At 34.1% G+C, this 25655-nt stretch overlaps 1 protein-coding gene and 2 pseudogenes across 1 annotated transcript in view; 2 read left to right on the top strand and 1 right to left on the bottom strand.

The window, feature by feature from the left end:
- Positions 1 to 25655, top strand: part of LOC126007255 (disintegrin and metalloproteinase domain-containing protein 2-like) — an 81280-nt gene that overhangs the window by 18202 nt on the left and 37423 nt on the right. Inside the window, exons 7-12 of the mRNA XM_049772712.1 lie at positions 6491 to 6567; positions 7165 to 7333; positions 10437 to 10493; positions 13943 to 14014; positions 14662 to 14828; positions 22192 to 22273. Of these exons, the coding sequence (XP_049628669.1) occupies positions 6491 to 6567; positions 7165 to 7333; positions 10437 to 10493; positions 13943 to 14014; positions 14662 to 14828; positions 22192 to 22273 (624 nt within the window). The remainder of the gene's footprint in view (positions 1 to 6490; positions 6568 to 7164; positions 7334 to 10436; positions 10494 to 13942; positions 14015 to 14661; positions 14829 to 22191; positions 22274 to 25655) is intronic.
- LOC126008093 (uncharacterized) lies at positions 5020 to 5139 on the top strand (annotated as a pseudogene).
- Positions 9504 to 10056, bottom strand: LOC126006466 (N-alpha-acetyltransferase 50-like; annotated as a pseudogene).

Genomic DNA, 25655 nt, shown 5'->3' with positions numbered 1-25655 from the left:
TTAGTCAGAATGGAGTGGCCATACATACTAATATCAGAGAATAGACATCAGGCTGAAATATATTAGACACAGTAAAGGTCATTTCTTTTTTTTTTTTTTTTTTGGTTTTTGGGACACACCCGGCAGTGCTCAGGGGTTACTCCTGGCTGTCTGCTCAGAAATAGCTCCTGGCAGGCACGGGGGACCATATGGGACACCGGCATTTGAACCAACCACCTTTGGTCCTGGATCAGCTGCTTGCAAGGCAAACACCGCTGTACTATCTCTCCAGGCCTGAAGGTCATTTCTTAATGATCAAGGAATATGTATATCATACTCTTAAACATACAGACACCAAAGAAAAGTAAAGTAACTACTAATAGACTTAAAGGTATTGATAACAACATAATAGTATTCGAAGACTTCAAAACTACTCTGATTTTACTCAATAGATTAAGACTACAGCTCAGAAGAAAATATTTGCTTTGAAGGAAGAAATAGAACAAAGGACTATTATAGATGTATTAGGCCTTTCATCCTTAAAAAACATACATATTTCTCCAATACACGTGGAATATTCTCCAATATAGACCACATCTTGGGACACAAAATATGCCTCCACAAAGTTCAGAGGATAGAAATCATACTTTCATCTCAGAATATAAGGTACTTAAAATAGAGCTTAGCAGAAGCAACACATATTCCACAGGAATTTAACAATTCTCTAGTAAAAAATAGGCTCCTTAAGAAAATGAAAGAGGAACTCAAAACCTGACCGGAAACACACAAATGAGGTCATGAGCTACCAGAACTTATGGGACACATCAAAAGTAGAGTTAGGAGAAGCATTTCTATTTCTGCAAACATTCATCAGGAAAGAAGAAATGTTCACATAATCTGTACAGAAGAATTTGGAGAAGAAACAACAAAAGGAATAGAAAGTTATAGACCTGAAATTAACTCTCCTGATGTCCCTCTGCCCTCTTATCTCAAAACTTCGTGGAAACATTTCAATTTATATCTTCTATTTCCCGGAGCTGAGCCCTGGCACTTCTTTCTCTATAGTATACAAACTTATATTTCATTTAATCAAACTGAGTATCAGTTTTCTTTTTAGAATACTCAAATATTCTCTATACATATCAAATTATTTGTATAAAGGACTGTGTTACCATTGTTCTGAGTATATGGTTTAGCTTTCTTTCCCATTAGATGTACTCTTTTGTAAATTTTATTTTATTGAAACCATTCTGATCTACAAAGTCCTTCATTGTTTATTTTCAAATATACATGAGTCAGGGTCATTCCCACCACCAGTGTTGACCTCCATTCACCAATGAATCCATAGTTCACCCTATATAACCACCCAATTGTCCCTTGGCCTACAAGTTTAGCAGTCCCATTTAAATTTAGAGTGTTAGTCTTACGACTCTTTATTTTATTGTCATTGACTTTGGCTTAGATATTTAGTTCTGTCCTTATTTTTTCTCCACCAATGCTTCTGGGACCACTTGGCACCTGGCCCCAGGATTACGTTTTTTTCTCCTTCTTAGTTTTATAAAAATATGCAAAAAATATTGTTAAGAAAGTAATCCATGTCTTAAGGTTCTATGAAATAGGCAGGAAACTAAAGAATTAAGAAAAAGGGATAAAAAAGGTGTGGGGGCAGGGTTTGTTTTGCTTTATTTTGTATAGGTGCAGCAAAAGTTGGAAAAATAAAAACCCTTTGGCCTCAAAACAGGGAGATTATACCAAGGAAGCTTCCTTCCATAACTCTAACTAGAGGTTTTGGACATACTAAGTTGTCTAACCCTAAGTATTTCTTTGTGGTCCCATTAAAAGTTTATCTCCCCATCAAACTATGGACTGTTGCATGATACCAGAATCAGCTTCAGCATAACCCCTAGTCCAAGGACAATATAGGGTTCTGTAATGCCGCAAAACATGTCGCAAACTCAACTATCACCTGTTGTCTTCAAATACCCTTGTTTTCCTTTTTTTTTTCTTTTTAAAACATAAAAGGGTCACATGTCTCTCTTTTGTATATCTCAGATGTATTTCCTTAACATCTATAACTCTTTTCAAAAATCCTTATTTGTGACAATTTTGCCCACTAGATTAGTTATTTGATTGCTTGATTTTCCCCCTATGAGATCTGTTTTATAAGCAATACTGGTAGAAGAGTAACTCTGTGTAGATTTCACGTTTATACCAAGTTACGGGAAATGTTGGAATTTATTCGTTGGCTCCCAGATGCACCAACAGTATCTTGTGGCATTGCTTCTCCTTTGCATAGGCACATTAAAATGGGAAAATAATATGCATACAAACAAGTTCTTATCTAATAGAGATGGGAACACAAATTTGGTAATGTAATTAGGCCTTTTATCCTGAACATTGGCATAATGATTTGGCTCAGGCCTCAGAAGAATGGGCATCGCCCACACACACCTGAACTATGGAAACAACCACAATTGTCTTTAACATTCCCAGGATTCAAGCCTCTACCAGAGAAGACCTACCACTGCTTTGGCATTGACTGACTCCAAAGAGTACTCCCAACACCCAGGCGACTCAGCAACAGTCTGCATGCAGAGCAGATCGCTCTACATTTAATGATATGCTGAAACTAGAGGATGCTCCACATCAACCTGATATCAACGAAAGAAATGCACAGAATCCAGAGTCTTTAAATATAAAAGTCTGATACCAACTATAGCTAACCTGTGAAAAAGTTTCACCGGGACCTTGAGAATGACTGGAGTTGGATAGACTGGTATGCCTGGAACCCAGAGTCTGTCTTATGCCAAGAAACTTCTGGGGTGAGGCCTTTTTGTAATCAGGTCAAGGATTTTTTTCCCCATTTTTCTGGACCTATGCAAACATTGGCGATTGCCACTATCACACCTTTACTATATTTTTTTACTCTAAGGAAAATAATACAACTCACTGAACTTAAAAATGAATTACTGTAGTAGAATGCCTGTCTCAAAAACAGGCAGGGGATGGGAAGGAGGGAGGGGGTAATGTTGCACTGGTGAAGGGGGGTGTTCTGGTCATGACTGTAACCCAAATATGATCATGTTACTTAAATAAAAATATATTTAATAAAAAATAAACTAAAAAAAAGTTTATCTCAATCTTCATTGTACAGTCAGGTTTCTGTTGTTAAAGTCCTTGTTTTTGCACAGATCCTATTTCAAAGTCAAGGTGTAACAGAGAATCTTTTGGTTCCATCTGAATATTAGGTAGAACTTCAGGGAACCCTGCCCTAAAAGCAAGTTGTTGCTGTTTCCAAATCATAAGGGTGTCATAAGAAACCATTCTGGAGCAAATCGGTGCCAGGGTAGCATTAGGGCCATAGAAGTCCGATCAACCATATGCTTTTTATAGCAACCTTATAATGATATTTTGATTTGGTATAGTTGTAGCATATGTTGCTTAGCTCTCATATCCTAATAAGTCTTTTTCCCTCTTTAAAATCTCAATCATAGCTTTGCAGAATAGAAGAATCTGGGCTTCTTTCATTTGAGTTTGTTTTATTTGCATTTTGGGCCATTTAAGTTTTTGCAGAAACTTCCCTCCTGAGATTGGAGGAATTATGAGATATTTATATCTTCTATTAATTATTATTCCTCTATTTTTTCTCCTGATCTCTAATTCAGAGACTATTCCTCTTGTTATTGATTATTATGTACCTTATATTCTATCATATCCATTCTTTTACATATCTTTTCACTTGACACCTCATTATTGTTGGTTGTATTTTGTCTTCCAAAATCTCCAATTAGCTAGATAGTATAACTTGCTATTGTACACTCATTAGCTCCTTCAATTTTATTTATATTTTTATGGATTCTTTCATACTTTGAATGTTTTTCAATTTGATTGAATTTGTCTTCAATTCCTTATACATTATATATTCTTCATTCTCATTGCTAATTTTTGCTTAATTTCCATTGTTATTACATATATTATTGATATAATATCTTTTTTACTCATGTTTATGAGGAAAGTGAGCTCTTACTTGTTCTTCAGTACCTGTTTACCAGTACAGATAAGTTTCTTGGATTTCTGATTTTTCTTAGGAATTTTTGTGTACCAAAATGGAGCTTTTACTCAGACAGTATTTGTAATGTGACCATTATATGACTATTCAGATAGACATTTCTAGTGTTGCTATACAATATTAGCAGCAACATAATTTACCCAACTAGCCACTAGCAATTGTCTATATATAAGGCAGACAATGTTCTTTGATGTGAGAATAAGTAGGGTTTGTCCCTATAAGTGAGCTATTTCTTATGGTACTGTAATATTACACTATGAAGAGTTATTTGCACTCAAAAAATAAATCTTACTTTAATAATGTCATTCCTCATCTATCCGTTTCTCATTTTTGTTTTTTTTTACAAATCCATATCATTGTTGAAGCTATTCATAGTATTAGTAAAGCAATTTCCCTCAAATCAAAATATCTCATTGATGTTTGCCATGTATGCCTCCTTCACCCTCAACCAACTTTCTGAAAATAAGGTTGGCAGTTTTTATTGTATTTACTGGTTACAAATTAAAGAATATATTTCTTAATAACAGCTACCTGAATATAATTTCTAGAACCAAAATTATGATTTCTTTCTCCATTATCTATTATCCATGCTGTATACCTTGAAGTTACTTATTCTTTATATAAAAATATATATGCTACCTTTTAGATGTTTGTCATTACATGAGTTAACTTGTAAAGATGTAGGTTTGAATTCTATTTAGAAACAAAAGTTAAAGATTTTATGCCTTTTCTCTTTGACAATAACCCTTTTCCCTCTCATTGAATGAAATATTTTTTCATGATATAGCTTTTATTTCTTATTTTCTTCCTCTTTGTTACCTTAGAAAACCTTCTACAAGGGTTTCTAGTAATAAATTCTCTACTCCTTTGGTATCATCAAGAAACCATTTCTTAAAGCAGTGATTTTCAAAGGATGGAGTCAGGGGAATAATTTAAGTGTTTGAAGAGCATCAAAAGACATAGTAACAAAAGTCTACATCCATACCACCATGAACATGCCTGATCTCGTCTGATCTCGGAAGCTAAGCAGGGTCGGGCCTGGTTTAGTACTTGGATAGGAGACTGCCTGGAAATACTTGGTGCTGTAGGCTAAAAAAAGATATAGAAACAAAAGTAATTATAAAACTAAAAAATTAATTGGGATATAATGTGCACCAGGATGATAAAGATTAATAATAGTCTAAATATTTGAAGGCTTATGAGATTATCTTCCAAAGGTACTCAAAGAAGAAAATTGTGGAATATCTATCTATACAATGTGATTATTCTATACAGTGTGATTATTCTATGTCTATCCTTCTCTGACACTGTTAACTCAGTATCATATTTTCAATATATTCCATGTATAAAAATAGTTTATGACTTGATATTTTCTAATAGCTGCATAGTAGACTATTATGTGCCACAGTTTATTTATCCCTCATCTCTTCTTAAACACTTGGGTTGTTTCCAGATTCTGGCACTTGTGAATATTCCTGCCATGAACATATGAGTGCAGATGACTTTTCTGTATTGTGATTTGGGGTCTTAAGTGTATAGTATGTTCCCAGGCATGATATTTCTGGGTCATATGGGTTCTTAATTGATATGTAAATCAGTAAGTCACTACTAAATTACACCATATATTTGGAGCTTTCTGTATATACTTTGATCATTTATAGACATTTTGAGTCTCAGGTCAGTAATTTTCTGACCTGCTACTTTGCTATATGCGCTATCTATGGTAAAAAGTTCAAATTTACCCATTGCATTTATTTCAGTAAGTGGAATTTTATTTCTATTTATTTTATTATCTACATATTTTGTCTTATTTTGTAATAGGGGTTAAAAAACTTTTCCAAAGCTTCTTTTTCTTAATGTGAAAATCATTATATAATTACTTTTTTGAGTTCAAGTACTTTTTTCCACTTCATAACATTCATTAAGCATTATTAAAATTTATTTTATATTTCTTGTCTCATGTTCAAAAATTTTGCATTTTAAAATATAGTTATTAAGGAGAACATCAAGGCCAAAGAAGCAGTACAGAAGGCAGAGTACTTGGCTTGCACATAGCCAACCAGGGGTTCAATCTCTGGCATCCCATATATTCCCTTAAGAGCCCCCACCCCACCCCAGAATTTTTTTTTAGTTTATGTACTATTTCAGGGGATGGTTTAAGTCACACCTGGTAATGCTCATGGGTTACTCCTGGCTCTGCACTCATGAATCACTACTGGCAGCCTTGGGGCACAATATGGTGTTCTGGGCTTCGAACAACCTTCCATCCTGGGTCGGCTACATGCAAGGCAAACACCCTGCTGCTGTGCTATCTCACCAGCCTCAGAATTCATGTACTTTTAATGGAAAATTTTCTCATTGGGTTTCATTAGTTCATATCTAAGTTGTATATTTGAAGGTGTTATAGATATGTGTGATTACATAATTTTTTTCTTTTTTCAGAATTATTGCTACTACCAAGGATATATTGAAGGTCACCCAAAATCTATGGCCATCCTTAGTACATGTGCTGGACTCAGGTTATTTTATATCATTTCATTTTAAAGGTTAAATTATTTTTGAAAACATTTTTTAAATACCTCAGTACATTTAAAGAAAAATGCCTTTTGTTGGGAACAGTTACAGAATATATAGTGGGAGAATGTTGGAGAGTAACTGTCATTGAAAAATTACAGTGCACATTATGGCAATAGTTACCATTAAGTAAAGTTTTTAATTTTGGGGGAGGTGTTGGATCACACTCATAGATGTTTATGGGTTATTCCTGATTCTACACTCAGGAATTACTCTTGGCTGTGCTCAGGAGACTATATGAGATACCAGGAATCGAGCCTGGGTCAGATGCTTGCAAGGCATGTGCCTACTGCTGTAAAATTGCTCTGGGCCCTAATTAAGATTTTTGATAAATGTGTAAAACATAAAACGTAATTACTTGTGCAGACAGAAATTATTATTTTGTACCACATTGTATGTCAGTTTCTACTCTATAACTTCTGTCAACATCTACATTTTAATAATTGATAGTACTTTACTATTACAGTAAAACTTATTGTGTCATGTTATATTAGTGACATTTTAAAAAAGCAATATTTATTTATGTATGATTTTAATTTTAGAGGCTTATTACAATTTCAAAATGTAAGTTATGGAATTGAACCCTTGGAGCCTTCTATTGGTTTTGAACATGTAATTTACCAAATCAAACATAAGGATGCTGGTCTTTCTTTATATTCTGAAGAAGATATTGATTCAGAAAACTTGCCTTATAAAACAAAATATATAAAGGTGGGTAATAAATTTAGTAGTTATATAATTGATACTATACATAAATAAGGACAGTGTATTTTCTCTTTGTAAATTTCTTCAAAACCCTCATAGTTCATTTGTGGTATAATTTTTAAGTCTTATACAAATATTGAGCACACACCAAATTTGACATTATATTTTTGAGATATATAGAGAGATAAATAGATATATAGTTTGATAAAATATACTAAAAACTGGAGTCGGAATGGTGAGGCTACACTAAGGCATCTGCCTTGCAAACACTAATCTAGGACAGACCACAGTTTGATCCCCCAACATCCCATATGATTCCCCAAGCCAGGAGTGAATTCTGAGTGCATAGCCAGGAGTAACCTCTGAGAGTCACTGGGTGTGGCCCCAAAACTAGATAATAGATAGATAGATAGATAGATAGATAGATAGATAGATAGATAGATAGATAGATAGATAGATAAATAGATAGATATAAATATAAATATATTAATAAAAACTTTTAACTTAAACTTTATTTTTTACATAATTTATATTGTGATCAAAGTGAATAATAAATCTTTCACAGTAATATTTAAGGTACATAGTAAAAAAGAATTAGGGATATTCCCATCACCAGTGTTGACCTTCCTCCACTCCTTTTTCCAGCATATATCCTATACCCCCCAATGCTAGTGTAACAGGTCCCCTTTGTGTATAGCTTATAGATTGGTCATTGATTCCTTTGTCATTGACTTTGGTTTGTGTTTAAGTATGATCCTTTTTTATTTCCACTTAATGTTCATATGACTGGTTGCTCCTGGCACCAATTTTTTCCCTCAATTTATGAGGGAGAACAAGATGATTTAAACTCTGTGGTTCTCTGGGAAAAGAAACAAAAAAAAAGCTGGGAGGAGTACATCTCGAGGCTATAAATATCAATTTAAAATAAGAAAATAAAAAGAAGAAAAACAAAACAAAAAACACAACAGCAGCAAAACAACCACAAGAAAGAAAAAAAGAAAAAGAGGCGGAACAGGAGAAAAAAGAAGGACAGCTAGTGTGGAAAAGCTTTGTGTGTTTTTTTTTTTTTTTTTTTTTTTTTTTTTTGGTTTTTGGGCCACACCCTGTGACGCTCAGGGGTTACTCCTGGCTATGCGCTCAGAAGTTGCTCCTGGCTTCTTGGGGGACCATATGGGACGCCGGGGGATCGAACCGCGGTTCGTCCTAGGTTAGCGCAGGCAAGGCAGGCACCTTACCTCCAGCGCCACCGCCCGGCCCCGCTTTGTGTGGTTTTTTTTATAGACACAATAAGTACTGGGGAAATTTAAAAGGGAATTCCCTTGTCGTAAAAGATACAGGGTTTCTTCACCCTTGAAGCATATTCTCATGGCAATATCGTCAGGCTCCATACATTATCAAACCTCATGGTCTTTTTATGGTGCCAGAAAACAGTTTGCTCAGTTTGCTCAGATGACAAAATCAGTCCTCTGTAGCTAGGGATATTGGTATTTCAACAGGTCATAGGACGAAGTCTAGCATAGAGTCTAGGATAGATTGAAGATCTGCTCCAATCCACTCTAATGCAAAATGCAGTTAACTCAAATACTGAGACCAACCCACCCTTAATCACCACCAAAGAAGAGAGTAATTGCTTTAAATCAAACCAAATTACACTTGCATTCCTTATAAGGATAGTAAACTGTCTAACTCCTGGTAAAGTAGTCTGAAGGATAGAGGTGGGGTGAAGGCAATGTCTAGGGATTTAAAAACCCCAAGTACCGAAAACATACTAAACTTTTCATAGTTAGAGAACTAATATTGCTGCTGCTGTTTTGTCTTTTAAAATATACAATAATTTGCAAGCTCTGAAACAGGACATAAGAAAAAGAAAACTTAAAAAAAAATTGAAACTGATACCCAAATTCTCAGCACCAATAGAGCTAAACTGTGAAACAACAAATGTAATTTTTCTTCTACAGTCAAACCACCTCCCCGGAAAGAAAAAAAGGAAAACAGAAAAAAATCCAAACATGATTAATCTTTCAAGTCCTTCAACATATTAAAAATTTTTAGAAGAAAGAAAAGAGAATAGAGACCAAAGAAGATGGAAAAGATTAAAAAGAAATGGGGGGGGGCGTCAATGGGTCTCTCTTTTATTTGCAAAAGCAAGTTCAAGAAAAGTTCATTTGTCATTTGATCAATTGTCTCTCTTTTGCACATCTGCATCTTGGCCAGAAGGGACTTTGAGGTTTTTCTCCAGCACATGAGCAATTGGGGGCTCTATTCTCTTCTAGTAGTAGTTCTTTGTCTCAATAACCTCAAAGCCAAACTTTCTGTAGAAGCCAACTGCTGACTCATTGCTGAGCTGAACATGAGGGAAATGTCAAAAGTGCCATCTTTTTCACAGTCGTTTAAGACATGATTGAACATTTTAGTTCCTATTTCTATATTTGGTATGGAGCCAGACAGATTGAACATTTTAGTTCTTATTCCTAGATTCGGTATGGAGCCAGATATCCTAGTGTCAGGACGTAAAGTCAAGTCTCTTCTGATTTTGTGAATAATCCACCCTACAGCATACTGCACCTACTGCAATATCATTAAAATAGGCTGTCAAGTTTTGCAACCTCCAGCACAGCCTTGTAGAACTTGTCACTGTAGCTGACTGGAAAGATGACTTGGTTTAATCTCTTCAGTTGTTTAATATTGTGTGGTGTCACATCTCCCAGTTCAATCAGGCTACCTTTCATCTTTCCCGTCCACTGAGGCCTTGTTACCACTGATATCAACGCTCTGGCTACTAAACCTTAGAAGCCAGACTTCTGGCTTATGGTTAGGGGCTGCGAGTGTGAAGCATGACCCAGCATCTTTGGGGGGTTTGGGGGAGTGGCGGGGGTGTCTATGGCAGCAGCACCAGTGCCACCTCTCTTTCATCCTGCACATCCATACACAAGGGGCACTCAGCTCCCACCTGCCACCACCAGCCAAACCTAATATTGTTTGTTCTACGTTCTCTATAGAATTCCAATCTATAAGAAATGAAATCTTTAGTATTTACTTCATAGGATAGTGAAACACTGAAGTCTTGAATAAATTTTTAATCTTGACATGTACTCTATTTATGTTTTAGACATTTAAACAGCCATCTCAGTTTATAGAAATGCATATTGTAGTTGAAAAAAATTTGGTAAGTGTTTTCTTATTATAATGCTTATGTCAATATATTAGAATTAAAGGATATTAAAAAGTAGGAATAAAATTTTAATGCAAGAAAATCAAATTGTTTTCTTTTGTCTCCATTGTATTTAATTCTTGTTTGATGAATTAAATATTATACTTCACCTATGTGAGGTGTTATGCTCCTGAACTAGATAGCTGGATCCTTCTCCCATAGTCACTTATTTAATGTATGTTAAATTGCTAGTATAATGTTACATAAAATAGAAACAAATTTACTTTTATGCCATTTTTACTTTTATATTTATTTATTTTGAATATTTATTTAATCTCCTTACTCTATTTGACAGCCACTAATCTTTTAATCACGTTCATCAATTTAGAATCTTTTAAATATTATATAATCTATAGTTTGTAGTCATTATGTATTGATTACTTTTAATATAATTAATTTTTCATTCATTCATTTATTTTCATTTTCTCTTATTTTCATCACTAAAAAGCATTCTATAGTAAAATTTGCTGTTAATTCTATATTTTATTTACCTAGTATTTATTATTTCATATATTTTTTACTAACTGACTTCTGGACATCATCTTTGTTTTGGAAGTATTGAAAATTATAAAGTTTCTAAAAGTAAAAATACATAGATTTCTGTGTTGCCAAAAGCATTAATATTCTGTGGGTAAAATGTAAAGGAGTACAATCTATGAATCACATTGTAGTATGTTAAATTTTCTAAAAGTTACTAAAATGTCTTCAAAAGCTGCTTTATATTTTACATTCCTTGCTTTAAATATATTATCCTGGGGGCAGAGCAGTCGCACAGCAGTAGGGTGTTTGCCTTGCATGCAGCTGACCTAGGAGACAGACCGCAGTTCGATCACCCAGCGTCCATATGGTCCCCCAAAATAGGAGCAATTTCTGAGCACAGAGCAAGGAGTAACCTCTGAGTGTCACCAGGTGTGATCCAAAAGCAAAACAAAACAAAAAAAGTAAATATATTATTATACTGTTTTCTTGTGGTCAAGGTATTTTTCTGAAAATGTAGATGATGTTTTCATATCATTCATTGTATATAATGAACTGCTTTCTACATTCTTTTAATGTAGCCTTGAATATTTTGTTTTTAGGTGTTTGGTTAAAGCATATTTGATGAGGGCATAACTTTGTTTATTTTTTTCAGTTTACAGAATTTGTTGTCTAATATTTTTAATTTTACAAGGTATTTTTCATTTTATAAATGATATATTTTTATATTCAGAAACTTTGATAATTCATGTATTTTTCTGTATATTGATATCATGCTGATTCTTTTTCTTTGTTTTTAAACTCAAAAATTTAACTGATTCATAAAAAAACACTATCACTTCTGCAAGCACAAGGGACATTCTTTGTTCTGCACCACTTCATCCTGCCCCTAAAACAGCAAAGATTGAACCATACTTGAGTCCATTTATCTTCCAAAACCAATACTGTGCAGACACTAGTGTGTCCCATGATGTCAGTACAACATATATCTCTTATACCAGGGGTAGAAAGGAGATAGCACCCCTATTTCTTTTAGAGTAGATTGCCTTAAATATCATTTGACCCAACAGAGTATATAGTAGATTTTCTGGGAAAATTCAAATAAAATCTGAAAAGTTATCATATGAGTAGCAATCTGGAATAAACAATACTACAGGTCAGTTTCCATGTGTGAGGATCTACACCTATATCATTTACACCCACACAAAGAGAACATTGGGAAAATTAAACTCAATAGAAGATAGAGACAGAAATGTAGGCAAATATGCAAGCCCATTAAAATGTTTCACCCTGGTCGATGAGTACCTAACGTCAACATTCACTACACTGGCAATAGAAATTAGAAAGTACTTGCCAGCCAAATCAAGCAATCAATAAACAAGAAAATCAACCAACTCAAAGAAAAACTGTTTCAGGGAAACAGCCCTCAACAGTAAAATAACAGCACAGCCCTCTATATCAATATCCCTGAATGTCTACGGACTAAAGACACTGAGTTACAGGATAAGTCAAGAAACAAAATCTATCCATTTACTGCTTACAGGGAACACAACTAAACTCGCAGGTCTAGAGAACAGGTTTAGAGTGAAAGGATTAAAAACAATTTTACAAGTCAATATAAATCAAAAAACTGGGAAAGCTATAATTATATAAAATCTAACAATGAATTTGAAGAAAGTAATTAGAGGTTGATTTTGACACTACTTACTATTCCTGGGAACAATAAAATAAGAAGTACTAACTCTAACCAAATATTGGTTAAATAACATATTCACTAAATATATAAACTATATTTTCTAACCATTTATTCGCTCACAACTTATTTTCACTCAGAGTTAATTTTATCTCTTTACCATGTAAATTTTCTATTCTAATATATTTTAATGTTTGTGTCTTTGAGATTTTGTATATATATTACCATATTCCTAAAAAATGTGATAATTTTTCTTCTATTTATTTTTGGAGGGGTTGGGCCACATCCGTTGACACTCAGGGGTTACTCCTAGTTACATGTTCAGAAATCGCTCCTGCCTTGGGGGACCACATTGGACGCCGGGGGATTAAACTGCGATCTGTCCTAGGCTAGCACTAGCAAGGAAGACACCTTACCTCTAGCACTACCGTTCCAGCCCTTTCTTCTCTAATTATACTAAGTCCTAAATAAATAATTTTTTCTGTGTATTTTCTCTGGCCAGAAATTTTAGCCTAGTTTAAATAATAAGAATTATGAGTAAATTTATTTTCTTATTATTCTTAGCATTTTTCACCCAAGTATAAAGTTGCCTCTTTATGTGTCTTCCATTCTCTTTAATACATAAAACTGTTCTATATTCTCTACATATTTAAGCCATAAGTAGACATTATCTTGTGAAATTAAGTTCCAATATCAAGTTGCTTTTAGAAATGGTGCTCTTTATTATTGATATGTAAAGTATTAAATTGAAAAATATGTATGTAGAGCCATCATTGCATGACTCAATAAATCTCACTTGCCTATGGTGTACAATTCTATTTTTGAATTGTTTTTTGATAATATGAATTCAGGACTTTAGAATTCATAAACATTATAAATATTAGCCTGGAATTTCTCTATCTTATATCTAATTTTCTTATCAAGGGAATTTTGAACTGGTAAAATAAATTTGAGAGTGATCTCTGTTCTTTCAATTTTTAAAGAGGCTTAATTTTAGTGTCATTTATATTACGTTATATTAATTGTTTAATACTTTTTAATATAAATCTTTATTTAAGCATCATGATTACAAGCATGTTCGTAGTGGGTTTCAGTCATAAACAGAATACCCCCTTTCAAAACATATTTCTCCAGGCATTACTGTTATAATTAACTTTGTTTAAAAAGAGAAGGTAAACTTTTAAAATAATTTCTAATTACTGCTCATTAGATCTAACAGCTAATTTGTTTTCAGTATGAACATATGGGTTCTGATATTGCTGTTGTTACTGAAAAAGTTTTTCACCTTGTTGGAATCATCAATGCTGTAAGTGTTTGTTAATAATTATGTTCCAAAACTTATTTTTTATTTGTCATGTTTTCATTTTGTTTCTATATTCAGTAGAGGAGTTAAGTCCCATAGTGGTTGTCTTTGTAAGTTTTATTTATTTATTTTTATTTTGGTTGTTTTTTGGTCTACATTTAGGGATTTTACTAGACCTTGTGTTTAGGGATAATTCCTTAAAGTGTTCAGGAAACTGTACGTGAGGCCGAGGGATTGAGTCAGGATCTTCAGCATGCAGGACAGCATCTTAAGAATATGGTCTCTTTGATTCTCTGTTTTGCTTATCACCCTAAGAACATATCTTCTAGGTCTTCGCATATTGTTTCAAATGAAAGAAACGTTTAATTCATGATCAGGGCTTCATTATGTAGATGTAGATGTAGATAAAAAGGTGTGTACGTTACATTTTCTTTATCCATTCACCAATCTACATAAGTTGACCAATTTAAGGGTTTTGGCTATTGTAAATGCTGCAAATGCTGCAAAAGCATGGAAGTAGTTGTACATGTCATGTTTTCAAATTACTATTTCTAGTCAGATGTTTCATTTTATCAGTATGTTAGCATTGTAATTGAAAAATTCTAAGCATATTTCAATCATATGAATAAATTTTCTATATTTTATTCTAGATTTTTACTTCATTTAATATCACAATTTTGCTATCTTCAGTGGAACTTTGGATAGATGAAAATAAAATCCCAGTAACTGGTGATGCTAATCAGTTAATGCACAAATTTTTAAAATGGAAAAGATCTTACCTTGTTTTGCGTCCACATGATGTGGCATTTTTACTTGTGTAAGTATGCAAAAATTATTTTTGAACTCTTAATTTAAATAAATTTTAGGTAGTTGTGAAACCATTAGTAAAATGATATAGAGAAAATTTCAGATATATGACATTTAATATTATTTTCTAGTACAAGTTTTGTGATCATTATATATTTATTGAATATTTCTTTATTCGTCTTTAATTAGATACATTCATATCAAAAGTATATAACTTGTAAAACTTTTCTTGCTTTATAATTGTATTATGTAATGTTATATAATGAAATAATATATATAACATATATTTTGTTTTTTTGTATAAATTATGTGAGTATAGTAGTTAGTCTTCCTGCTTATTTATATTAAATTAAAGGAAATATAATAGAAAAATGGAGAGATTATTTTATACTACATAAAAATATTTTAGTATTTACTACTTAACATAGTATAGTCATGTGCTTTTGTCCCTTTTTTTTTTCATAAAAACAACACCTCCCTTCACCAGTGCAACATTCCCACCACAAGTCCCCTCATTTACCTCCTCCCCCACCCTCTGCTTGTATTCTAGACAGGCATTCTACTTCTCTCACTCATTAACATCGTTATGATAGTTTCTACTTTAGTTATTTCTCTAACTATTCACCCTCTTTGTGGTGAGCTTCATAGCATAAGCCAGTATCTCTGACTCTCATCTCTATTGGAAAGGGAAGCAAAGGGAAGGGGAGGGAAGGGGAGGAGAGGGGAGAGGAGGAGAGGGGAGGGGAGGAGAGGGGAGGAGAGGGGAGAGGAGGGGGAGGGAGGGGAGAGGAGGGGGAGGGGAGGGGAGAGGAGGGGGAGGGGAGGGGAGAGGAGAGGAGGGGAGAGGAGGGGAGAGGAGAGGAGGGGAGAGGAGGGGAGAGGAGAGGAGGGGAGAGGAGGGGAGAGGAGAGGAGGGGGAGGGGAGGGGAGAGGAGGGGAGAGGAGGGGAGAGGAAGGGGAGGGGAGGGGAGAGGAGGGGGAGGGGAGGGGAGAGGAGGGGGAGGGGAGGGGGAGGGGAGGGGAGAGGAGAGGAGGGGGAGGGGAGGGGAGAGGAGGGGGAGGGGAAGGGAGAGGGGGGGAGGGGAGGGGAGAGGAGGGGGAGGGGAGGGGGAGGGGAGGAGAGGGGAGGGGGAGGGAAGGGAAGGGAAGGAAAGAGGGAAGGGAAGAAGAGGGAGGAAGGGTTTTTCTTAAAACCTATAGATGAATGAGACTATTCTCTGCCTGTTTCTCTACCTCTGGTTTATTTCACTCAGCATAATTGTTTCAATGTCCATTCATGTATAAGAGAATTTCATCTCTCCTGACAGCTGCATAATATTCCATTGTGTATAGGTATCTGTTTCTTTGGCCATTTATTTGATGAAGGGCATCTTGGTTATTTCTAAATTCTGTTTATTGTTAATAGCTCTGCAATTAATATAGGTCTGAGGAAGGCATTTTTGTATTGCAATGTTGTGCTCCTAGGGCATATCTCTAGAAGTGGTATAGCTGTATCTCCATATTGGGAGCACAATCTCCATATTGTTTTTCATAAGGGCTGGACTATAGAGCATTCCCACCAGCAATATTTGATGAGGTTAGACATTTTCTTCTTGTTAAGTTCTGTCTATAACTTGTATATCTTCAATATTAGCCCCTTATCTGAATGGTATTGGGTGAATAGTATCTCCCATTATTTGGATGGTCTTTGTATCCTATTCACACTATAACTGTGAGACATTTTTCAGCTTACTATAGTCCCATCATTTTATCTTCTATTTTACTTGTTTGGAGAGTGATTTTTTCCTACTTGAAAATGCCTTTAGTCTCAATGTCATGAAGTGTTTTACATACATGATGTTCTATATATATTTCTTATGGTTTCGGGTCTGATATCAAGGTTTTTAAACCATTTGTATTTGACCTTTGTACATGGTGTTAAATGGAAGTCTTAGTTCACTTATTTGCATGTGGCTGATCAGTTTTGTCAACACCACATGTTGGACAGGCTTTTCTTGCTCCATTTGCATTTCTTGCCCCTTTAGCTAAGATTGATTGATTGTAATGGGATTATTCTTTGAATACTGAAGTCTATTCCATTGATCTGAGGGTCTGTCTTTATTTCAATACCATGTTGTTTAAGTACTATAGCTTTGTAATACAATTTAAAGTTGGGGAAACTGATGCCTCCCACATTCCTTTTCCTAAGGGTTGTTCTAGCTATTCGAGAGTGTTTATTATTCCAAATAAATTTCGGAAGTGTTCGATCCACTTCTTTGAAGAATGTCATGGGTATCCTTAGAGGGATTGTATTGAAACAGTAGTACAATGCTTTGTGTTGTATTACCATTGTAATGATGTTAATTCTCCCAATTCATGAGCAGCATATGTGTCTCCTTTTCCTTCTGAGCTCTTTTATTTCTTGAAACAGTGCTTTGTAGTTTGCTTTGTATAGGTCCTCACCTCTTTAGTTAAGTTAACTTCAAGGCATTTGAGTTTGTGTGACACTAATGTGAATGAAAATGTTTATTTAATGTCCATTTATTCTCTATCATTACTGTTGTATAAGAAGACCATTGATTTTTGAGTGTTACTTTTGTAGCCTGCCACTATATTCTATTGTTTCTAGAAGCTTTTTGGGAGAGTCATTAGGGTTTCTAATTATAGTATCATGTCATCTACAAACAGTGAGAGCTTGACTTCTTCCTTTTCTAAATTGATGCCCTTTATATCTTTTCTTGTCTAATCTCTATAGCATAACTTTCAGCACTGGGTTGATTAAGACTGGTGAGAGAGAGCAGCCTTGTCTTGCTCATACCAAATTGTAGAGGAAAGACTTTAATTTATATCCATTGAGAATAATATTTGCTGTTGCAACACAGCCCTTGTTAGGGTTGACTGATGGAGGGGTGGAGGATGAGGCCTTTCTCCTCCAGCTCGGACCACAGGTCTGTTACCCTGTTCAGCCAGTGGTTCTGAGGTGAATGAGGCGGGAAGAAAGCTAACAGGCTGTCAAGCTTCTGAAGAAAACAGCTTTTATTCCTTGGCCTAAAGGCCCCAGAATCAGCCTCAGAAAAAAAAAACCTTCGCCTACCACAGAATATATACCCCAGAATCAGGTACCACCCAATGGTGGGATCAGGTACCACCTAATGGTGGGAGCAGAATCAGGTACAACCCTAGGGTGGGAGCAGAATGCCAGGTCACACCCTAGGGTAGGGCACAATCACCGATCAGGGTAGGGTCAGAAACATAATAATCCCATTGAAATGTTTACATACACCACAATTTGCCATTGGCTTGTGGTAGATGACCTTGATATATTGAGAAAAGTTCCTTCCATTCCCATCTTGAGATTTTAATCAAGAATGGGTTTTGGACCTTATCAAATGCTTTCTCTGCATCTATTGATATATAATTTTGATTTTTCATTTTATTGATATATGGTGTATTATATTGATTGAGTTATGTATGTTAAACCATCTTTGCATTTCTGGAATGAAACCTAATAGGTCATGGTATATGACCTTCTTGATGAAGCATTGGACCCTATTTGCCAGGATTTTGTTCAGAATCTTTCCATCTCTGTTCATCAGGGATATTGGTCTGCAGTTTTCTTTTATTTGCAGCTTCTCTCTCTGGGTGATGTTGCCTTCATAAAAACTCTTTGGGGAGTGTTCCTGTTTCTTCAATTTCATGAAAGAACCTGAAAAAGATTGGTAGTATTTATTCTTAAAAGGTTTGGAAGAATTAGTGTATGCTTCTGTGCCTGGGATTTTGTATTTGGGAAGACTTTTGATTACCATTTTAATTTCCTCAGTAATTGTGGTCTGTTTAAATATTCTAGATCATCCTGGATTAATGGTGGAAGATTATGAGTCCAAGAATTTATCCATTTCTTACAAGTTCTCATGTTTCATGGCATAAAATTTCTCAAAGTAGTCTCTGCAGTATCTGTAGTAATCTCCTTTTCACTTCTTATCTGGTTTGTTAAGTTTCTCTCTTTCCTTTCTTTGTGAGTTTTGCTAATCAATATTGTTTTTTTTTAAAGAACTAACTTCTGCTTTCATTGATCTTTTAGTTTTTTTGTTTGTTTTGTTTTCACTTCATTTATTTCTGCTTTAAGCTTTGTTATTTCTTTCTGAATACCTATTTTTGGTTCCTTTTGTTGATTTTTTTTTTTTTGGTATTTTTGGGCCACACCCGTTTGATACTCAGGGGTTACTCCTGGCTAAGCGCTCAGAAATTGCCCCGGGCTTGGCGGGATCATATGGGACGCTGGGGGATCAAACCGCGGTCCTTGGCTAGAGCTTGCAAGGCTAGTGCCACCTCTCCTGCCCCTTGTTGATCATTTTCTAACTTTATCACCTGTGTCATTAATCTACTTATGTGGGACCTTTCTTCCTTCCTGATGTGTGCTTGAAAAGGTATTTTCCTCTTATTACTGCTTTTTCTTTATCCCATAAATACTGATAATTTGTGTCTTCATTGTCATTTGTTTCCAGAAATGTATTGATTTCCTCTTTAATTTCATCTCTGACCCACTGGTTGTTCAATAGTGCACTGTTTAATTTCCAAATGTTTTTCTTTTCCAACAGTTTCTGTTTCCAACAGTTTTTCTTCAGTTTTCCTTTGTAGTACTTTGTACTTCTAATTTCAGTGCCCTGTGATCTGAGAAGATAGTCTGTACAATTACTATCCTCTTGATTTTATGGAGCTATGTTTTATGGGTAAGCGGGTGATCTATCCTGGAAAATGATCCATGTGCATTGGAGAAGAATGTGTATTCAGTTCTCTGTATACTCTAAATAAAAGTTCATTTTTTTTTATTTCTCTTTTTAGAGCTAGTGTATTCTAGTTAGGTTTTCAGCTTTGTTGACCTATCAAGGGTTGACAAGTAAGGCTGAGAGATCTCTCACTATTATTGTGTTGCTATTGATGTCTTCTTTCAGATTTTTTAACAATTGTATTACATATTTTCCTGGTCCCTCATTGGGTACATATATGTTCAGGAGTGGTATTTCTTTCTGTTGTATATTTCCTTTGATTATGTCCATCTTTTTTGTGACAGGTCTACTATAAATTGTAAGGATGCTCCTTTGAATGTAATTTCCCCTTTTGATCTTGCTTCTTTCAGTATTCTATTCCTATCTGTGGGATTCGTCATTGTGTCTAGGATGTGTTTTGAGGTGTTTTTCTTTGGGTCTCTATTTTAGCTGGTACTCTTCGGGCATGTAGGATTAGGTTTCATACACTCTTTATTTAGCTCTATGAGTTTCTCTACAAAGATGTCCATGACTGTTAATTCTTCCTGGGGATCTTTTTCTTGGGTCTCTGAGACTCCAATGATTCTTAAGTTGTTTCTGTTGAGTTTATCAAAGACTTCTATTTTCATCTGTTTACATTCATTAAGTACTTTTTTCATTGTATGATCACTTTCTTTAGGGCTTTTTCCAATTTCTTCTGTTGTATGGAGTTGTTATGCATACATTTAACATTTAACTTTATATATATATGATGTTGATCTTCCTGCTCACTGATTTGGTCCTCAGCTGCTCTTCTGGAGAAGTTTTATATTGAGGTTTTCTTTTCGTCCACTGAGTTTTTCAGACCTATATTTCAGTTTGGAGTTTTCTGATTTCTATCCTCATATCTTCTTGATGATATGTGTACCATTCAGCTTTATCTATGCTCTTTGATTCCTGTGAGAATCATTCATATTTCTTCCTAAACTCCATCTCTGAGAGGTTAATTAGATGGTTGGCATTTTTTTGGGTCATCAGAGCTGCCTTCCGTTTTTATGTCTGGTGTTGGTCTGCGTTGTGTTTTCATTGTCACACTTGTTGTGTTGTGTTTTTTTCTAAGTGGAGTTCATTGACTAGAAGATGCGAGGCCGTGAAGTGAAGCAGAGCGGATGCATTCCTCTGGCTCCACACTTTTTGGGCATTCCCAGCTCACCTCCCACCAGCTTCCACCTGGGTTCTGAGTTGGGGATGGTCTCAAAAGCCACAATGATGTTCCAGCTCCTGCCTGTTACAATGGCATTTGCGGTGGTGCTCCGGTTCCACCATGTGTTTTATTTATTTGTTTGTTTATTTATTTATTTATTTATTTTGCCTTGGTTTTTTGTTTGAGTTGATTTGTTTGGCTTGGTTTATTTTTGTGTCTTTGCTTCTGTGTTGTAGAAGAAATTGAACCTAAAATGATACATGCAAAGCAGTCACTCTACTATTGAACTGAATTCTTGACCTTTATATAATTAAATATATGATGTATTTATGTTTGCTTAAGTCTGTGTGTTTCTATAAAATGGGTTTTTTTGAGTAATTTGTTTTTGTTTTTAGAGAAATTAACAAACCCCACTGCATTATTAAGCAACAATAATTACCAGAAGGTTCCCTTTCCCAAACTTGCAGTTCAACACATATATCTGCAACTGTTTGCTCATACTTACATATAATTTACTGTGAGGAAAATAAATATAATTTTAACACAGGTTTATTTTTGTCCCACAAATTTGTAACACAACTGGTCCATTATTGAATCATTAATTGTTAATTTAAACACTTATTGATTGTTATAATTATTAACTATAATTTTTGTTGTTTTATATATTTTATTACATTGTAATATTTTATATTATTAAATATTATATTTTATATTTATATTTATTTTAATATGGTGAGTATTGATTTTTTTAATTTCATCATTGATTATTAGTTATTTAATCATTACATATGATTAAAGGAACTTCAATCCACCTGGTGCTTCTTTCCATTAATAACTGCTTTCTCTTAGCATTTTTCTTATTAAGTCATTTGTTTACATGATAGTTTAAGTGTTTTTTAAAACGTTATATATGTTGTACTGTTTTATTTGTAGTTTTATGAGAATATAATTCATATTGTCCTATAGATTAATTTAAATCATTTCAAAAATAGATAGATTTTGGTGCAACAGATTAGGGCAGATTACTAATGTGCAGCCAACAATGGTATAATACTTGGAATCACATATAGTCATCCAAATACCTACAAGGTGTTCCTTGAGTAAAGTTGGGTGTTTCCCTCCATAAGAAAGTACTCATGTTTATGAACTTTTCTTTATTATACACATATGATAAAAATATTTATAACTTCAGTATATAATAAAGCAAGACAAAAATCGTGACAGGAAAATGTTGGTTATACAAAATTAGATTTTTAATTTTAACTTTATGCTATATTTAATTTGGTCTACATCCAGCTTAAGACTTTGGGTGAGGAATTAGTCCTGGTAATGCTTAGTGGTAACCATAAGGGTCTAGGAGTGAAAATCATGTCAGCTGCATTCATCCACTCTGCTCTTTATCCAAAGTCTTTATTTTATTTTAATTTTTTTATTTTAAATTTAAGTTACAGAGAAAAACCAGATTATGGTGGTGCAACCTTTGAAGGAAAGATATGTGATAAAAAATATGGAGGAGGTGTTGTTATGGTACAGTATGATTTAATTTGTTTGGCTAAATCATGTTTATAAAATACTATGTAGAGTTATAAATTTAAAAGTGTTCATGTATTATTTATAAGCAACTTAGAATACTCAGAGGTGCATGGATCTTCTTTAGTTGCTTTACCTGATACAAACAGAATTATAAGAAGTTTCCATAAAGTTATTACATGTAAATGTTTGAAATTTTCCTAAAGTGAATTAAAAATATGCTTCTAGGAAAATTATTTAGCTTCTCTTATATACAAATATATTAAATCATACAAAATATATAAAATACATCTTAACACAAATATATTTAAAATATATTTTAATACAAATATATATAATTTTTTTTTTTTTTTTTGGTTTTTGGGTCACACCCGGCGGTGCTCAGGGGTTACTCCTGGCTGTCTGCTCAGAAATAGGTCCTGGCAGGCACGGGGGACCATATGGGACACCGGGATTCGAACCAACCACCTTTGGTCCTGGATCGGCTGCTTGCAAGGCAAACACTGCTATGCTATCTCTCCGGGCCCTATAAAATATATTTTAAAACAAATATATTTAAATATTTTTACATTTTACTTTAATATATATATTTTCTGAATTATGCTATTAACCTTATAAAGTACAGTAAAATTTTTGAAACTATAGTCTTAAATGCACTTTGAAACAAAAATGAGAAATCAATTAAAAATAATAATGATGAATCATAACATAATTAACATACCAAAGAATAACATAGTCAAATTGTACTATAAAGTTATATTGAAGAAGTCAATGTTATATTAAGTAATATGAAAATAAAAGAAGTTATAAATAGACCGATTCTTTGGAAACACAAATTTTATCTTAAATGTTTTAATCACAATATGAGAGACAAGAATATTTACGGGGAAGTCTATTTCCTGCTACAAAAACTTTAACGTGACTAGGTTAACACTAAAATTCCTGAGACTTAACAAGGAGAAAGGATCATCACTAATGAAAAACTAGAGAAGTGTTCATTCCTTCTACAGACAATCTAGCTAACAAGAAGAAGATAAAATAATTATCTACTTAAAGGTGTATGTTCCCGGACAAAGACAATAGTCTCTGCAATGACAGTAACAATCAGTAAATATTTTCAATTTGTTTTCCCTATTATCTCACTTAATAGAAAAAAATAATTTTCTGGTACTTTGTGATATAAATCAGCATTAACCTATGTAGGGTGATCATAAAGAAAACAATTGTTATTTTACTATTTAATATTTAAACTCATTAGCATAGGTCTGTGAAATAAAAATTTTAAAAGTAAAAATGTATTTCTTTGCACTATCACAACTTTATAAAGTTTGTCATTTTAAAACACAATCTAAATAGCTTTAAGAAAGTAGAAGCAAGAAAGGATACTAGGCGGAAAATTTTGGATTTTGGTTCATTTAGTTATCCACCTACCAGCATGTAATCAAGTTCATTCAAATACAATAAGTAACATGTTTTATTAGTCATGATTTTTATACATCACAAGCCATATTTAGAGTTCACATAAATTTCATGGTATAATATATCTATATATCTTGAGTCCTTAAATCTCTGAAATTTCTTACACTATTTGAGACTCCCCACACCAACTGTGCCGTCATTCTGCATGCAAGGCAAATGCCCTACCTCCATGCTCTCTCTCCTGCCCTTTAAGAGCTATTTCGAGCACAAAGCCAGGAGTAACCTCTGAGTGCCACCGGGTGTGACCACCCCCCGAAAAATCCAAAAGTAAATGTTAACTCCACAAAACCTAAAAACCCCATCAAAAATTAGAGACAGGAAATGAACAGATACTTCTCTGAGAAAGACCAATTTCTCTGAGGAAGGCACATTAAAATATTCTCAGCATCAAGTATCATTAGAAAATCGAAATAAAACAACAATGAGATATTATCTTATACCATTGAAGAGGGGGTGGTGAACAAAGAACTTTCATTCACTGCTGGTGAACAATTTTTGAAGATGCTGTCTCTACTTCATTTCATATTCCAATTTATTTTAAGTGTTCCAGGGTTAGTCACACTGAATACTATTTTTTATACAGGATAGATTTCGTGATCTCTTTCTTTCCCAATTCATTTTTGTTTATGAGAATGTGGCCAATTTTTTTGTATTATCTTTTTATCTGACTACTTTGCTATTTGATTTATTTATCTAGGAGCTTTTGTGGACTCTATAGGGTCATTCTATGCATGTTATGTCATCTGCAAATAATAATAATCTTACTAAATTTAGAAATTGTTTTTCTTTGATTTTATTTTTTTGGCTATTGATATAGCCAGGACTTCTAGTACTATATTGAATATAATTAGAGGCAGTCACATTTTACCTTGTGCATTATTTCAGAGTAATAATTTCTATTTTTCACTATTAACAATGACAGGGGCTGGAGTGATAGCATAGCTGTAGATCATTTGCCTTCTACAAGGTCTATCCAGGACGGAGCTTGGTTCGATCCCCAGTATCCCATATGGTCCCCCAAGCCAGGAGTGATTTCTGAGCACATAACCAAGAGTAAACCCTGAATGTTACAGGTATGACCCCCCCCAAAAAAAAGAAAAATAATGACACTGGCTGTGGAGTTGTTATATATGGCCCTTAGAGTCTTGAGGAATGTTCCCTCTACCTTTATTTTGTTGAGGGTTGATATTATGAATATTTTGATCATGTTTTATCATGGATGTGAGATCTTGTCAAAAGTTTTCTCTGCATGGAGTGATCATATTATTGTTTTCTCTTTTATTAATGTGATGTATTATATAAATTGATTTGCTTCAGTTGAACCATCTTTGCATCCCTGAGATGAGTCAGGATATATGACTTTTTGGTGTGTTATATTGGATTTGGTTGGCTAAGATTTTGTTAAAGATTTTAGCATAAATGTTCAAAAGGAACATTGGTTTGAAATTTTTCTTTCTGGAAAATTCCCTATCTGCTTTGGATATTAGTGTAATGTTTGCTTTATAAAAAGAATTATGAATATCCCTGTGTCTTTAATGTTTTCTATGAAGAGGTTAACAAGAAAAGGTAGAAAATCTTTTCTGAAGGATTAATGGAACTGACCAATACACCCATGTAGACCAGGATTTTTTATTTAGGGTCTATTCTTATTTACTGTTTCAATCTCCTTACCTGTTTAGGCTTTTAGCTTCCTCTTAGTTCAGTTTTGAGACGTCACATTTTTTCTAGGTTCTTCAACTTAAGATCATAAAGTTGTTCATAGAAACCATAATTATTTTTAATTACTGAAGGGCCCTTGTAATTTCTCCCCTTTCATCTCTGATCCAGTTTACTTGAACATTTTTTCTTTTTTTTCCCTCTCATATCTAGCTAAAAGTTTATATATCTTGTACTTTCAAAG

The sequence above is a fragment of the Suncus etruscus genome, chromosome 4, assembly GCF_024139225.1.
Source record: "Suncus etruscus isolate mSunEtr1 chromosome 4, mSunEtr1.pri.cur, whole genome shotgun sequence".
Taxonomy (NCBI): Eukaryota; Metazoa; Chordata; class Mammalia; order Eulipotyphla; family Soricidae; genus Suncus; species Suncus etruscus.
This window is presented reverse-complemented; position numbering and strand designations above follow the sequence as displayed.